This window comes from Lepus europaeus, chromosome 2, assembly GCF_033115175.1.
Source record: "Lepus europaeus isolate LE1 chromosome 2, mLepTim1.pri, whole genome shotgun sequence".
In the NCBI taxonomy this organism is placed as follows: domain Eukaryota; kingdom Metazoa; phylum Chordata; class Mammalia; order Lagomorpha; family Leporidae; genus Lepus; species Lepus europaeus.
The window spans coordinates 83,090,631-83,105,867 of NC_084828.1; the positions used below are offsets into that span (position 1 = coordinate 83,090,631).

Below are 15,237 nucleotides of genomic sequence, written 5' to 3' on the forward strand. Positions count from 1 at the left end.
ACACAACCAGGAAAAAAGATTCCTCTTCCAGCTTGGTAAACCTCCTTTTGACAACAAATGCTATAACTAATGCAGTGACTGCATTTGGGTCAGGAGGTGGGCTTCCCAAGGCGAAAGGCTTCACAAAACAGTCAAGGTCCTTTCCAGGCAAGTCACGGTGCCTGCAATCTTCCTGCATCCTTACGTGGCTTATCCTCTGAGTCTTGATTCCCATGCCACTAAAACAGGAGAAAAACCTCCTTCACTGGTTTGTATTAAGAAATGAAATATGTGTACAATGGGTAGAACACAGTCAGTACTCAATGAATAGTGATTCCAAATTTTAATGTCATTTACTATATGAAGTATGATCCAATTACCTTTCCAAATGTCTTAACATTTATACAAAGGAATGGTATGATTCTGCATACGATAAACAGTTCAAATGAAGAATCTAGAAGTTTTTAAAAAATACTTATTTATTTGAAAGGCAGAGTGAGAGAGAGACAGACCAGAAGCAAAGAGAGAGAGAGAGAGAGAGAGAGAGACATCTTATCCACTGGTTCATCCCCAAATGGTGACAACAGCTGGGGCTGGGCCAGGTCAAAGTGAGAATGGAACTCCATCTGGGTCTCCCACATGGTAGGGACCCAAGGCCATCTTCTGCTGCCTTCCTAGGAACATCAGCAGGGAGCCCGACTGAAATAGAGCAGCTATTGCTTCAAACAGGCATTCGGATATGGGATGCTGGCATTGCAAGCAGTAGCTTTCAATGTGCCACAATGCCCATCCCAGAATTCAGAATTTAAAAGAATTATTTATTTGACAGAGAGAGCGAGAGAGAACGCTCTTTCATCCATTGGTTAACTTCTTAATTGCCTGCATCAGCCAGGGCTAGGCCAGGCTGAAGCCAGGAGCCAAAACTCCACCCAGGTTTCTCACAAGGGTGGCAGGGACCCAAGTACTTGAGCCATCATTTGATGCCTCCCAGGGCGTACATTAGCAGGGAGCAGGACAGGAAGCAAGTAGCCAGGACTTAAACCCAGCACTCTGATGTGGGCTGCAGGCATCCAAAGCAACGTCTTAATCACTGTACCAAATGTCTGCCCCAGAATCTGGAAATTTTTAACCTAAAAAAAGTTTTACCAGCTGTTAGCTTGTTTTTATTGGATTTAAAATTCATTTAAGGGGTATACAGATATACAACTAGTTTGATCAGCTACTACTATATTTTGATGTCCCTTTATTTTTGTTCCCAAAAGCCAGTTCACTTTTTCTCCATGTTCAATATTTAGCTTTGGTGAAATTTTGCCAGAGTCTTCCTCTTCTGTTCCTGAAGCACTAGCATTTTTGCCCTGCTTGGTGTAAGTTGCTCTTTTAGTTTTCTTCCTGTGGGCGTGTTTCATAGGGCTCTTCTGTTTTCTGTCAACTTCACTACTCACATCCCACAGCCTGATCTTCCCATCATTCCCTCCAGTAAGCAGCAAATAGGATTCTGGCAGGAAACAGACCTGGGATACCCCCAATGTGTGGCCCTTAAATCCCAGTTCCTGTTCACACTTGACTCCCATCACCCTAAAGATTCGGACCTTACCATCTTCTGCACCACAACTAAAAACATTGCCACACGATGCCACAGAGACAGAGTGGGCTAGAGCAGGGTTAAAGAGCTGACCAGTTGACTGTGGGCCTTCAACTTCTTCTGTTCTATCCTCCTGTAAGTTTGTAATCCAGAGTGGCCGTGCTTTCTGAAGATTCCACAGCATCACCTGTAAACGAGAGGGAGTTACAGACTCACACGGAATGCTAGCCATTTTCTCAACTACCCTCTTATTCAGCATCTTAACAACAACAACAAAAAAAAAAAAAAAAAAAAAAAAGGAAAAGGAAAGAAAGAAATCAAATAGTCTGAGAATCTGTAGAATATGTTCCAAGCAATACTGAAAAGAGATAAAACCAGACACTATCACAATATGTCAGCTAAAACTAGAATGCAGATGGGAAGACAGGATTTGCAAAACAAGATCCTGCATAACTTTTGATTAACAAACCCCATTACGGTATAATTGTTAAGCAGCTGCTAGTTTCCAAATGTCTTTCCACCCTCAACTCTCCAAGTAAGATGAACGATTATGAAATTTGTTAATTTTATTCTATGCTAGGTACATCAGCAAGAAACTAAATCTGGAATATCACTGAAATAACATCTATCTAGAATGCCTTTCCGTCACATTACCCAAACCCCCCAGAAAGCGGCTTAAGCTCAAATCCCTGTCCTGCAAAAAGATGTTCCGATCTGGCCAGCCCACTCCCCTCTTTCCTATACCAGTTCTATTAACAGACATATACTACAGGCTTGTCAGTTTCTTGAAGATTTAATCTATCTTTGCTAATGCCTAGCATAATTCTTTGGAAGAAGAAATTCCAAACACGTTTGTTGATAATTTGACATCCTGATATATTATTTGGCTCTTTTTTTGTTGTTGTTCCCTTCATGATCTTGGATTTAAATTGCTTTAGACAAAATGGTAATTAACACCTGATTTTAGTGGCTGGTGCTGTGGCATAGCAGGTAAAGCCACTGCCTGTAGTGCTGGCATCCCATATGGGTGCCATTTTGAATCCCAGCTGTTCCACTTCCCATCCAGCTCTCGGCTATGGCCTGAGAAAGAAGCAGAAGATGGCCCAAGTCCTTCGGCCCCTGCACCCACAGGAGACCTGGAAGAAGCTCCTGGCTCCCAGCTTTGGATTGATGCAGCTCCGGCTGTTGCAGCCATCTGGAGAGTGAAGCAATAGATGGAAGACTTTCTTACTCTCTCTCTCTCTGCCTCTGTTTCTCTGTAACTCTGCCTTTCAAATAAATAAATCTTAAAAACTGATTAAAGCCGGTGCTGTGGCTCAATAGGCTAATCCTCCACCTTGCGGCGCCAGCACACCGGGTTCTAGTCCCAGTTGCCCCTCTTCCAGGCCAGCTCTCTGCTGTGGCCAGGGAGTGCAGTGGAGGATGGCCCAAGTGCTTGGGCCCTGCACCCCATGGGAGACCAGGAGAAGCACCTGGCTCCTGCCTTCGGATCAGCGTGGTGCGCCGGCCGCAGTGCACCGGCCGCAGCGGCCATTGGAGAGTGAACCAATGGCAAAAGGAAGACCTTTCTCTCTGTCTCTCTCTCTCACTGTCCACTCTGCCTGTCAAAAAAAAAAAAAAAAAGATTAAAAAATAACTTTTTAAATGGATTTTACACTGTACTGATTTCATTCTTTTCCTGTGTCAATTTGAAAAGAAAAATTAAAAAAAAAAATTACTAATCTGAAAGGCACAGAGAGGCAGAGGCAAAGAGAGAGGTCTTTCATCTGCTGTTTCACTCCCCAGATGGCCGCAATGGCTGGAGCTGGGCCAATCTGAAACCAGGAGCTTCTTCCGGGTCTCCCACGTGGGTGCAGGGGCCCAAGGACTTGGGCCATCTTCCACTTATTTCCCAGGCCATAGCAGAGAGAGCTGGATCAGAAGTGGAGCAGCTGGGACTTGAACCAGAGCCCAAATGGGATGCCGGTACTGCAGGCAGCAGATTCACCTGCTAAGCCACAGTACTGGCCCCAGAGAAAAATATTCTTAATACTTGTGCTTTCAAAGTGAATAGACAACTTTGCTTTACCATTCAGTATCATCTCTGAATTATAACTCACAATTTTAACGGACACTAGGCTAGACACACTCTTGTTTATGCAGTCAAAAGCACAGATCTGGGGGCCAGTGCTATGGCATAGTAGATTAAGGTTGAAGTCCTGGCTGCTCCACTTCCAATCCAGCTCCCTGCTAACGGCCTGGGAAAGCAGTGGAAGATGGCGCAAGATGCTTGGGCTCCTGCTCCCATGTGAGAGACCAGGAAGGAGCTCCTGGCTTTGGATCACTCAGCTTCAGCAGTTGTGGCCATTTGGGAATCAAACCAAGGGATCCAAGACCTCTCTCTAACTCTGCCTCTCAAATAAATAAATAAATAAATAAATAAATAAATAAATTTTTTATAAAGCACAGATTTGAATCAACAAGATTACCATCACTATACGATAAAGGATTTGGTCTTTTCAAGGTAACTTTCCTTATGAGTACTCCCATTGGCCTAGTTTCAGAGGTAGTCACATCTAATAACTTCTATTCTGCTCCTACTAGACAAAGTCTGTTCCTGGCTGGATTTATACTATTATATGTAGTGGTTAACATAAGCTAAAGTAAAATATCAGAAAACATAACACAAATGAATGAGTGCTGCAACTTGACATGAAAATTCTGTATAACAAAATCTGAACATAAGGAAAATGAACATTCCAGAACCTGCAGCTTAATTAATGACAGGCACCCCATGATCTTTCACATAGAGCCCCTGTAATGCCTGGATTATATTTTCTGTCCTTCTAAGGCATTCAATCACCAACTGCACCCAAGTGCTTCTAGCAACTCAGTTTTGTATTTGGCTTAAATCATCTGGCTGTGTTAACAGTCACCCGGATTCTACCACTTCAGAACCATTTCCAAGACTGAGAATTTACAGATTGTTCCTGCCTGGACATTCTCTTTACACTTCTTTATTCTTCCCAACTGCCAAAGACTTCCAGATGTTTCACACTCACTTTTTCAATCAGCTGTTCAAGCAGTTACCACCCTAAGACAGCTGGGGATACTGAAGAATGAAAGAGCCTGGGGCTTGGGGACCCTTGAAACATCAAAGGAAAATAGTTAGCTGGCATATGTTCAAACGTGATTGCAATTCCGTCAAAGTGGTCCTGCTCAAAACTCCTCCCCTTACAAAAGGATTTCTTTCCTATTAAAAGATTCATTTTTAAGATAAAAAGCGCTCCTCCAACCATCCTGATCCCCAAGTGTTGGCAGAGGAGATCTTACAAACTCAGAAAAAGAACAAACCTTTGAATCATTTGTTTTCAGATGCAGAAATGGGGAGAGGGAGTGAAATCGACAAGCCTGCTACAGAAACACAGGATGGTTTCAAATTTCCAAAGGTCTTTACACTTATTTATTTGTACAGTGTCTCTGACAAGTTTCTCTCATCCTTCAGCTGTACCAGTTTTTCTTTGCTTATTAAATCAGCCATTAGGTATGTACAAATAAATACACAGGTATTTATTTAATGTTACCATTTATATATTACACACATATTATTTTGTTCCTGTTTAATAAAAAATTTGGTAGTCTTAAGGTCTCTGCCTCTATGCACTTTGCCTAGTTATTTAAATCAATGTAAATCAAAAGAAATAACTTTACCATCTCTTTAATAACAAAGACAGGTATGTATAGAAAATGGCAGTAATTCTTGCCTTGAGATAAAATTTGTTTACTGAGAGAAATACTCAGAATTAATCTACTAAGGTTTCCCACTATTACACTTACATTCTTAGGCTGACCCATAGGCCAGCTATTATTAAGGTTTAGAGTAATAGTGTAGAAGGAAATTTCAATTAGAAAACTATGGACAAAATTATAGTTTCTGCTTCAGTTAAGGAAGTAATCCTTTAAAAGAATGGCTGTGCTATCTCAGATACTGTGCAGAAGTTAATCTACAATGAACTTTAAGCACTTTTTGCCAGGAAAATCAAAATGGGCAATTACCTAATGCAATTACTTTTTTTTTTGACAGGCAGAGTGGATAGTGAGAGAGAGAGAGAGACAGAGAGAAAGGTCTTCCTTTTTGCCGTTGGTTCACCCTCCAATGGCCGCCGCGGCTGGCGAATGCGGCCAGCGCACTGCGCTGATCTGAAAGCAGGAGCCAGGTGCTTCTCCTGGTCTCCCATGGGGTGCAGGGCCCAAGCACTTGGGCCATCCTCCACTGCCTTCCCGGGCCATAGCAGAGAGCTGTCCTGGAAGAGGGGCAACTGGGATAGAATCCGGCGCCCCAACCGGGACTAGTACCTGGTGTGCCAGCGCCGCAAGGCGGAGGATTAGCCTGTTAAGCCACGGCGCCAGCCACAATTACCTTCTTTTCATATTTGTTTCCTAGACTTTGTCTATCAGCTACCTGCTCTTTTTTTGACAGGCAGAGTGGACAGTGAGAGAGAGAGACAAAGAGAAAGGTCTTCCTTTTTGCCGTTGGTTCACTCTCCAATGGCCGCTGCGGACGGTGCGTCTCGCCGATCTGAAGCCAGGAGCCAGGAGCTTCTCCTGGTCTCCATGTGGGTGCAGGGCCCAAGCAGAGAGCTGGCCTGGAAGAGGAGCAACCGAGACAGAATCCGGCGCCCTGACTGGGACTAGTACCCGGCGTGCCGGCGCCACAAGGCGGAGGATTAGCCTGTTAAGCCACGGCGCCGGCCAGCTACCTGCTCTTAAAACGTCTTGCCTAGAACTAGAGACAAAATGGTAAATTCTGGATGTCCACTCCCTATCTAATCTGAAGAGGACAGGCGTCACCACCATTGCATACTTAATTGTTGCCATAACTAATGGCTGATTTAATAAGCAAAGAAAAACTGGTACAGCTGAAGGATGAGAGAAACTTGTCAGAGACACTGTACAACCTGCCTACCTGCAACAGACATGCACCTGGCTGTGCAGGTGTTTCTTGCCCACTACTTAGGCAGATTATCACCAGCATAGGGTAGAAGGCCTGTAAAGGGCGTGGTCAAGACCTAGGAGTGGAAAAGGAATTTTTGGAGAGTGACTGTCAAAGGAGGCCTTACAGACATTTTTGGCAGGACAGTTATCATTTGGGGACTGTCACAGCATTGCAGGATACCCAGTGATCCCATCTACCAAATGCTAGCAGCTTGAAAGAGACAAGGGACAATCACTGTGACACCAAAAAAACATACATCAATTCCTTCATTATAAGAGGTGGGCAAGGTGGAGGAAGGGGTAGTAAAGCCCACTGGCCAAGAAGATGCAAAGACAAAATCTTTGATGCTATTAAAAGGAACACAGAGTCTTAGAAGTAAGATACTGTATATTATCGGAAACACAGATCAAATGCCTACAACAGTACTGAGCACATAGGTCACTAAAAAAAATGGCTCTCTTTCTAAAAGCCACCTCCTCCCAACCAATGATATTCTGCTTGAATATCTCATGTTACAAAGAAAAAAAACCTCAGCTTTGGAGTCAGAGATAAGGTCTGAATCTCAGGCAGTTGTGTGGATATTTGTTTCCTCATCTATAAAAAAGAGACAACTGGCCGGCGCCGCGGCTCACTAGGCTAATCCTCCGCCTTGCGGCGCCGGCACACCAGTTTCTAGTCCCGGTCGGGGCACCGATCCTGTCCCGGTTGCCCCTCTTCCAGGCCAGCTCTCTGCTGTGGCCCAGGAGTGCAGTGGAGGATGGCCCAAGTCCTTGGGCCCTGCACCCCATGGGAGACCAGGAGAAGCACCTGGCTCCTGCCATCGGATCAGCACGGTGCGCCGGCCGCAGTGCGCTACCGCGGCGGCCATTGGAGGGTGAACCAACGGCAAAAGGAAGACCTTTCTCTCTGTCTCTCTCTCACTGTCCACTCTGCCTGTCAAAAATTAAAAAAAAAAAAAAAGAAGAAAAAGAAAAAAAGAGACAACTACCTGGGAAGGTCTGATCCAAATTTTTTTTTTTTTTTTTTGACAGGCAGAGTGGATAGTGAGAGAGAGAGAGAGAGACAGAGAGAAAGGTCTTTCTTTGCCGTTGGTTCACCCTGCAATGGCCGCCGCGACCAGCGCGCTGCGGCCGGCACACCACGCTGATTGGAAGGCAGGAGCCAGTGGCTTCTCCTGGTCTCCCATGGGGTGCAGGGCCCAAGGACCTGGGCCATCCTCCACTGCCTTCCCGGGCCACAGCAGAGAGCTGGCCTGGAAGAGGGGCAACCGGGACAGAATCCGGTGCCCCGACTGGGACTAGAACCTGGTGTGCCGGCGCCACAAGGTGGACGATTAGCCTATTGAGCCGTGGCGCCGGCCCTGATCCAAATTTAAAATAACATACTAAAGCACTGGCAAGTACTAAGTGCCTAAGATAGCTCAGCTGTACTCAGGAGCGAGCATATCCCACTATGGGAAAGTCTGAGCTATTGAAAACTCTTCATTAAACCAAAATCTGCTTCCTCATGACTTTGGCTGTTTAGACCAACATGGTTTTTTTCCCATAAAGGCAACTAAGAATTAAACTTCTTCAGCTCCCATATAATGGGGTTTCTAGATATACCTACCTTCCTGATGGCCTTGCTCTGGATTTGGGCCAACCTGTGATGCTCCTTTCAAAACCCAGCATTGAGCTCTCTCCTAATCTCTCTCTCTCACTCTCTCATACCCCATCAGGCTTCCCCCATCCGACAATAAACCTTTCCTCTAAACAAAACAAAACAAAACAGAACAAACAAAAAAAACTAGCTCTGACCCTGGTCATCAATACATAGTATTTCAAGTAATTTTTTCAGTGAAAACAAACCTATCCCCTCCAATTTGTTTTTTTAACAGGGTTTGTAGAGAAAAGGTAGATCAACTCCGCCTTCAGCAATCCCCTTGTTTAAATAGATGTGTAGAATCAAGTATTTGAATTCTCAAGTTTCAGGAATGTCTTAAAGCACAGAGAAAGAAAGATTAAAGGACTGATGATTACATTGTGAATAAAATCAACGAGGTTTTGTTAGGGTAGAAGTAAAGCTTATGGTTCATAAATGAGTAAGACATGTTAGCAGAGAACAGAAAATGCAGAGATATATTTAGCCTGATCAATAATTTGATTCTGTTAGCAAATCTCATTTGGAAATTACCCAAGTACTCTCTGCAAAAGCATCACCTGCATATCCAGTCCACAGGACACCAGGCTCAGAGGCCTCTGCGGTCGAAAAGCTACAGAGGAGCAGATATTGGAATGTCTCTTCAGGGATCTGCTGACTTTCTTGTTTTCCAAGTCTAGGATTTTGATGGCCCCAGAGTCGTCAGCAGAAGCCAGCAGGTTTTCAGTTTCATTTAATGAAAGACAATTGATTTCTTCTTCATTCACATGAAAGTGGTCCAGGCAACCTTTGAGGGACCTGACATCCAGTATGCTGATTATTTCTCCGTGTGAGGCATAGAGCTTGGTGGGGCAGGAAGGAGAAAATAAGACACTGGTAACATCATCAGCCCCTGGGAACCGTGTATGTCCTAATGGAGTCCCATCGTCACCCCAAGCCGTGAGATCTCCGCCTTCTGCTCCAGACGCCACCAGCCCTTCTTTACTTGCATTCAGGCAGAGCACCGGAGAGGAATGTCCACCAGTCCACCTGACTGCCATAACGGTCCAGAAGACTCTGTGAAGGGGCCAGAAACGGAGCTATCATCTCACGTGTTATCAATGCATCATTTAAATATTTTAAAAAGACATGTCAAAAAAAAACCGTCAACAAATAATAAAGATAAAAAAGACATTTAAATATCAAGTATGGGGGCTGGCACTGTGACAGTGGGCTAAGCCTCTGCCTGCACTCCATATGGGCACCAGTTCGAGTACCAGCTGTTCCACTTCTGATCCAGCTCTCTGTTATGGCATGGGAAAATCGGCGCTTTGGCGTAATGGGTAAAGCTGCCGCCTGCAGTGCTGGCATCCCATATGGGTGCCATTTTGAATCCCAGCTGTTCCACTTCCCATCCAGCTCTCTGCTATGGCCTGGGAAAGCAGTAGAAGATGGTCTAAGTGCTTGGACCCCTGCACCCTCATGGGAGACCTAGAAGAAGCTTCCAGCTCCAGATCGGCTCAGCTACAGTCTTTGCAGGCATTTGGGGAGTGAACCAGCAGATAGAAGACCTCTCTCTGCCTCTTCCTCTCTGTAACTCTGCCTTTCAAATAATTAAATGTTTAAAAAAAAAAAAAAAAGGATCAAGTATACCAAAGGCAGTTGAATACAGAGTTGTGTACTGGCTGGCAAATGCCTAAGTAGACTTCCCCTGCCATTAGGGACCAGGTAAGCTAATTTCTCCAGTCTTTGACATGAGAACATTAAAATAAACAATATTTATATTTAAATTTAGAAAAAAAAATTTAATTAATTATTTGAAAGGCAGAGTTGCAGAGAGGCAGAGAGAGAAGAGAGAGGTCTTCATCCACTGGCTCACTCCCCAGATGGCTGCAACAGCAGGAGCTGCACCGATCCAGAGCCAGGAGCTTCTTCCGGGTCTCCCACGCAGGTGCAGGGGCCCAAGGACTTGGGCCATCTTCTACTGCTTTCCCAGGCCATAGCAGAGAGCTGGATGGGAAACAGAACAGCTGGGATTCAAAATGGCACCCATACGGGATGCCAGCACTGCAGGCGGCAGCTTTACTTGTTACGCCATAGTGCCAGCCCCAAGAAAAATTCTTTTAAAGAAAGAGCTACATGATCATTAGATTATACTTTTTATCTAAATGTGTTAAGGAGTGAGCTTTCAGGTTTGTGCTGGGTGACTTTGGGCAAGTTACTACAAGTCTGTGACTCACTTTCCTTCTCTACTAAATGAGAATAACATTCTTTCGTAAGATCATTGAAAATTAGATGATACTATATGTATATGTAAAGCACATATAATACGGTGCCTGTTATGTAATAGTGCTTGACAGATATTCCTGTTGTTATTTTTCCTCTTTTTATTAGGTCATGGCAAAGAAGTACCATATATATGCTATATTGGTGGTCTTAAAGTGTCGTCCCCAGATTAGCATCATCAGCATCCCCTGGGAACTTAGAAATATAAACTGTTGGGGGGGCCAGCATTGTGATGGAGCAGATTAAGCTGCTGCTTGCAACACTGGCACCCCATATGAATGCCAGTTCAGATCCTGGGTGCTCCACTTCTGATTCAGCTCCCAGGTAGTGCTCTTGGGAAAACAGTGTAAGATGTTCTGAGTTCTTGGGCCCCTGCCACCCATGTGAGAGACTGGGATAGTTTGAGGATCCTGGCTTCAGGCTGCCCTAGCCCGGCTATTGCAGCCATGTCGGGAGTGAATCAATGGATGAAGCTCTCTCTGTCCTCTCTCTGAATCTGCCTTTCAAACAAATAAATTAAAAAATAAAAATACTAACAAATAAAACTTGTCAATTGAAGTTATTAGAAAAGGGTCTTCGTTATTTAAACATTTGAGATCCCTTTATATGAGATCCCATGCAAATTCTAAGAGCCCAGAGACTGAACTACTTACTGAATCTGAAGCTCTGGGTGTGGGTCAGCAGTGTGTCCGGTAAATCCTCCAGGTGATCCTGATGTATGCTGGAATTTCAGAACCTGTGTCACACTAATCATCATCTGGGGAACTGGTTGAAAATGCAGACCCTTGGGTCTTACCTCAGAGATTCATTCATTATTTAGTTTCAGTCCCTTTGACAGATAATAAAACTGAGTCTTAGAAATGCTAAATAATTTGACCAAGATCTCTTGGCTCTTAGAGTTGAGCACTGGATCTAATTAAAAGGATCCCAAATGTTTAAATAATGAAGACCCTTTTCTTATAACTTCACTTGACAAGTTTTACTTATTAGTATTCTTTGCAAATACAAGTAATGACCAAAACTTACCAATTCATTACTACTTTAAATATACTCACCTATTTTTAATTATATTATCATCTACTTACACTTACACAACAGGACTTAAGTACAAGATTTAGATTCCTCATCTTTTAGGAATCCCAAATATATAGACTAGAATTGCCACACATTATCACCCTGCCTTAACCGGCTATTGGTCAAGGCAACAAAGAAAATCATCGCAATCCATACAACTCTAATGGTCAGGTGAAAGGAAGCAAACAAATCTACCTGGACAAATTTAATTTTTCATTTTATAAACATAGGAAGAATTTACCAAGTGAAAAATCACCAGAACTGCTCCACTATTTTCAGATGAGAATCCTGAATTTAGTCTAATGGTACAAGGATAGGTTTTCTAATATTGTTTGGAAAAATCATTTAAAATAATCTGGCAATTTGTTTAAAGTTTCCATTCCTAACACAAACTTGTTTATTTTCTCCTACTTTTAGCACCACCCCCACAGGCACACACAATCACTAGATGATTAAACAAAAAGAAAAAAAAAAAATTCCTGATCTATTAGTAACTCAAGTAACAGAAACGTGGTCATCAAAACACACAGAGAGAGCAATTTTCATCAAGATGACAAAATGGGCAAAACATAAACATTTTTATTTCAGCAGAAGCATTGAGTTAGTATACAGAAGAAACTAATTAGATAGAGACTGAAGCAAATAAGATTTAAAGGAGAGGCTTGGAGAGGAAATGAGTCAGAGAAGGAGGTAAAGACAGGGAGCCCTGGTGGTTTGACTCTTGCTGTAAGAAAGACTTGTAAAATTCCCAGGCAGACCAAGAAAACAAGAACACAACGTAATTTCAAGTGAAAGATATTGATGTTATTTCGGCTTAGAAAGTGTCACAGTGACTTATATGACACGCAACACTATCCTACCTTAACATATGAAATCTGAATTAACTATTTTAAAAGGCAACTGAAGTTATAATTTTAATTGTTATGAACCTTTAGGATGTTGAGCACTTTTTTTCCTAAATTTTGCTATGATGAATCAACCTTAAAGTCAGGAAATCTGTCCTCTACAGCTCAGATTTGCTGATTTGTGGGCATACAGATTTTGTATCCCTTTTGGAATTTTTGGTTTTCTTTAAGACAAGAATGAGGCAAGTTTCTAGTATTTCTATTTCTCCATTACATATCTACCACAGGAGATCCAAATAAGACTGGCAGGCATGAGTTTCAGCAGATTTTCTAATTCTTTTCTGGGAAAGAGTACACCAATTTTAGAGGCATGTTTGGTTTAAGGTCTACCCCCAAAATGTGAGAAGTTAGGCAATAAGTGAAATCTGTATTTAAAGGGACTATTATAAAGAACACAGTTCCTATACATGTTTCCATGATGAAACAGCAGGAACTCTTGTTCTGTTCTCACAAGACCCAAGAATAGCTCTGCCTTAAACTGCATGCACCGGAGTGAGAAATGAATTGAACTGCTGATTTCTAAGACACATAGACAATATTTACTGTCACCCACCTGTCAGAAAAATTCAACTATTAACCTATTACTGGGAATGTTAAGAAAAAGTTGGGAAAGCCCCCAAAATACCATGTGAGGCTGATGATTTTAGTCAATGTTCCTCATGCAGAATACTGATCAGTAATTTAATCAGAGCCTCCAAAATCATGTGATTGCTTAGTCTGAAAAATTGAAAGTACTATCATTTGAAACATACCCAAAGACCATCATCAAAACGTGTTCATCAAACTGCTGTGGTGGAAGGGTAGTGGAAAAAAAATCATTAAATTGGAGTTAAATCAGAACAATCTTTCAGGAATGAGTTGGCAAGCCACCTTTTTCTTATTTTTTTCTTATTTTCTTATTCTTTTTTTATTTTTTTTTTTCTGGGACTGGAAAGCCTAGCAGAAACAGTTAAGTGCTACCACCCAATAGTCACGGCTCATGTCAACAAGCTTCTTTTTCCGATGTTACCTAAAGAGTCACAGTGGTCAATCATGTGCCATTGAGAATGACTTAATTAGATAATATATTCCTTCTTTCTAACACCCAAAGATATGACGGAGTCGGGGAGGAAAGGGTAGGGGCATTTCAGAGTCTTTCAGGGGTGGAGTGCCACTGACTAAGGGGAGCAGGCCTGGTGAGGAGAGGGATCAGCAGGTGAAAGATCTGTAAATAGAAAAGGAACTGATAAAGGTAATGTCTTCCTACTTCGAAACCCTACCTGGGTTACCTGGGGGAGAGCCTGCCACTGAGTCACCTCAGCAACTGGACTAGATTACCAGCAGAATTATGACGTGAGCACTTCGCAGGCTCCCCTCACCTTCACTGTGACATGGAGGAGGAAAGATCAGAGCTGCAAACAGCTCGGAGGTCCGTACTCTCAACACTCCTCTGCTTCACTCCTGTCTCCACTCACCCAGTTCCCTTTTCAAGTGCCCAGGCCCATAAACCTGCTCATCTTGCATGGTTCTGTACCCCCTTCTCAGATGGGCGACTCCACTTATCCTGGACGATTTAAAAGAAACACAACTGTCTTTTCAGGTAAAACTTAATCCAAACTCAAGAAATATCACCTGAGTCACCACCACTATAGCAGGTATAGGCCAACTCCTCTCTACAGGTTCCAGGTTTCGCAAGTTCCTCCTAATGTCAAGCTGGAGATCAATCAAAAACAATTGAAGGGCTGTGCCACTGGCATTACCGAGAATGAAAAGAATGTGGGTTACTGAGCTTGGTCAAAAAGACACCAGGAAAGAAGACATCAGCAAGTCATAACACAAGTAATTACATCAGAGTTTGAAAGCTAGCTGTTCTTCAGAGAGACCAAGAAATGGATTACACCCACAGAAAGGAGGCAAAACACTGGAGCCGACTAGGAAGGATGTTTGCAAACCTATTATTACCTTACCTACCTCATAGAGTTGTTTTGGGAATTAGATTAAAAAATGGGTCAAGGGCCCGACTATCGGGAAGTGCCCGGCTCACATCATGGATCAAATGGTGGTCACCCTTTTACTAAACGTCATTAAAACGCTGTCTGGGGGCCACCTAGAGAAACGCAGTATGATCAAATAATGCTCAAACTCTTCTCCCAAGAAAACACCTGTAATTACAGCCTCCACGTCATTCTATTGAAACGTTTAATGAATACTTAGCACACTGCCTTAATCTGCCTGCTAAGTGGTGATCTGGGAAATACCACATTTTGTCCAAAATACTGTAGCGCTTAATTAGTATTCAAATGGCACTTTAAGTTATCAAAAAAATTTTTTTTTATTTTTGGTGTGTGTGGGGGGGCAGTGGGATGGTGTTCTGATGTAGCCATCTTACTTTCCGAACGCTCGCTGGGACATCAGTTCTCTTAAGTACCGATACAGGGGGAGAACGACTAGGCCAGGCCAAGAAGAGACTGCCTCAGCTGCCCAGGGTAAAGATAACCATGCCGAAGGTGGCGGAACAAGGAACTAGCTACCAAGGCAAGTTTCATGCGTTAAGCTGCCGCGGGAAGCAGAGACCTAACTCTCGCAAGAAACTTCATAAGAAAAGCCACCCTGGAAAGCCGACGCGAGGCTGCTACCACAAAGAGGACAAGCTACAGGAAGACAGCGCCGAACCCACCGGCGCCAGCCTCGTACCTGCGTTTCCCGCTCCCCTCCTCGGCGCCTCGTGATGACCTCACCCGCGAGCGCCCAATCCCATCAAGCGTAGGGCGCGAGGCGCCTCAGCCAAACAGTCACATCCGGGGCCGAGAGGAACCGCGGGCGAGCTGGGCGTGCGCCCT

The 15,237-nt window shown here is 43.5% G+C and overlaps 1 protein-coding gene across 3 annotated transcripts; it reads right to left on the reverse strand.

Annotated features, from left to right (window-relative positions):
- Positions 1-440: 440 nt before the first annotated feature.
- On the reverse strand, positions 441-15,200 carry WDR53 (WD repeat domain 53). 3 transcript variants are annotated; one of them, XM_062177257.1, is made up of 4 exons: positions 15,092-15,180; positions 11,093-11,268; positions 8,735-9,230; positions 441-1,748 (listed from the first exon to the last, which is right to left on the reverse strand). In XM_062177257.1, the coding sequence occupies exons 2-4, from the start codon at positions 11,194-11,196 to the stop codon at positions 1,152-1,154; spliced, it is 1,197 nt and encodes a 398-aa protein (XP_062033241.1). In that variant the 5' UTR covers positions 11,197-11,268; positions 15,092-15,180; the 3' UTR covers positions 441-1,151. The 3 variants fall into 3 exon arrangements, with proteins under 3 accessions (XP_062033241.1, XP_062033248.1, XP_062033256.1); XM_062177264.1 differs by lacking the exon at positions 11,093-11,268 and having other exon boundaries at positions 15,092-15,200; XM_062177272.1 differs by lacking the exons at positions 11,093-11,268; positions 15,092-15,180 and having other exon boundaries at positions 8,709-8,783.
- Between the last annotated feature and the right edge of the window lie 37 nt (positions 15,201-15,237).

What these genes read in the sequence shown, in the direction of transcription:
- WDR53 (XM_062177257.1), bottom strand. Translation starts at nt 11,196, where the DNA reads ATGATGATTAGTGTGACACAGGTTCTGAAATTCCAGCATACATCAGGA. An exon ending in CACCCAGAGCTTCAGATTCA is followed by an intron (nt 9,231 to 11,092) that starts GTAAGTAGTTCA and finishes GCCCCTTCACAG; the next exon opens with AGTCTTCTGGACCGTTATGG. An exon ending in CCTGTGGACTGGATATGCAG is followed by an intron (nt 1,749 to 8,734) that starts GTGATGCTTTTG and finishes TCTCGTTTACAG; the next exon opens with GTGATGCTGTGGAATCTTCA.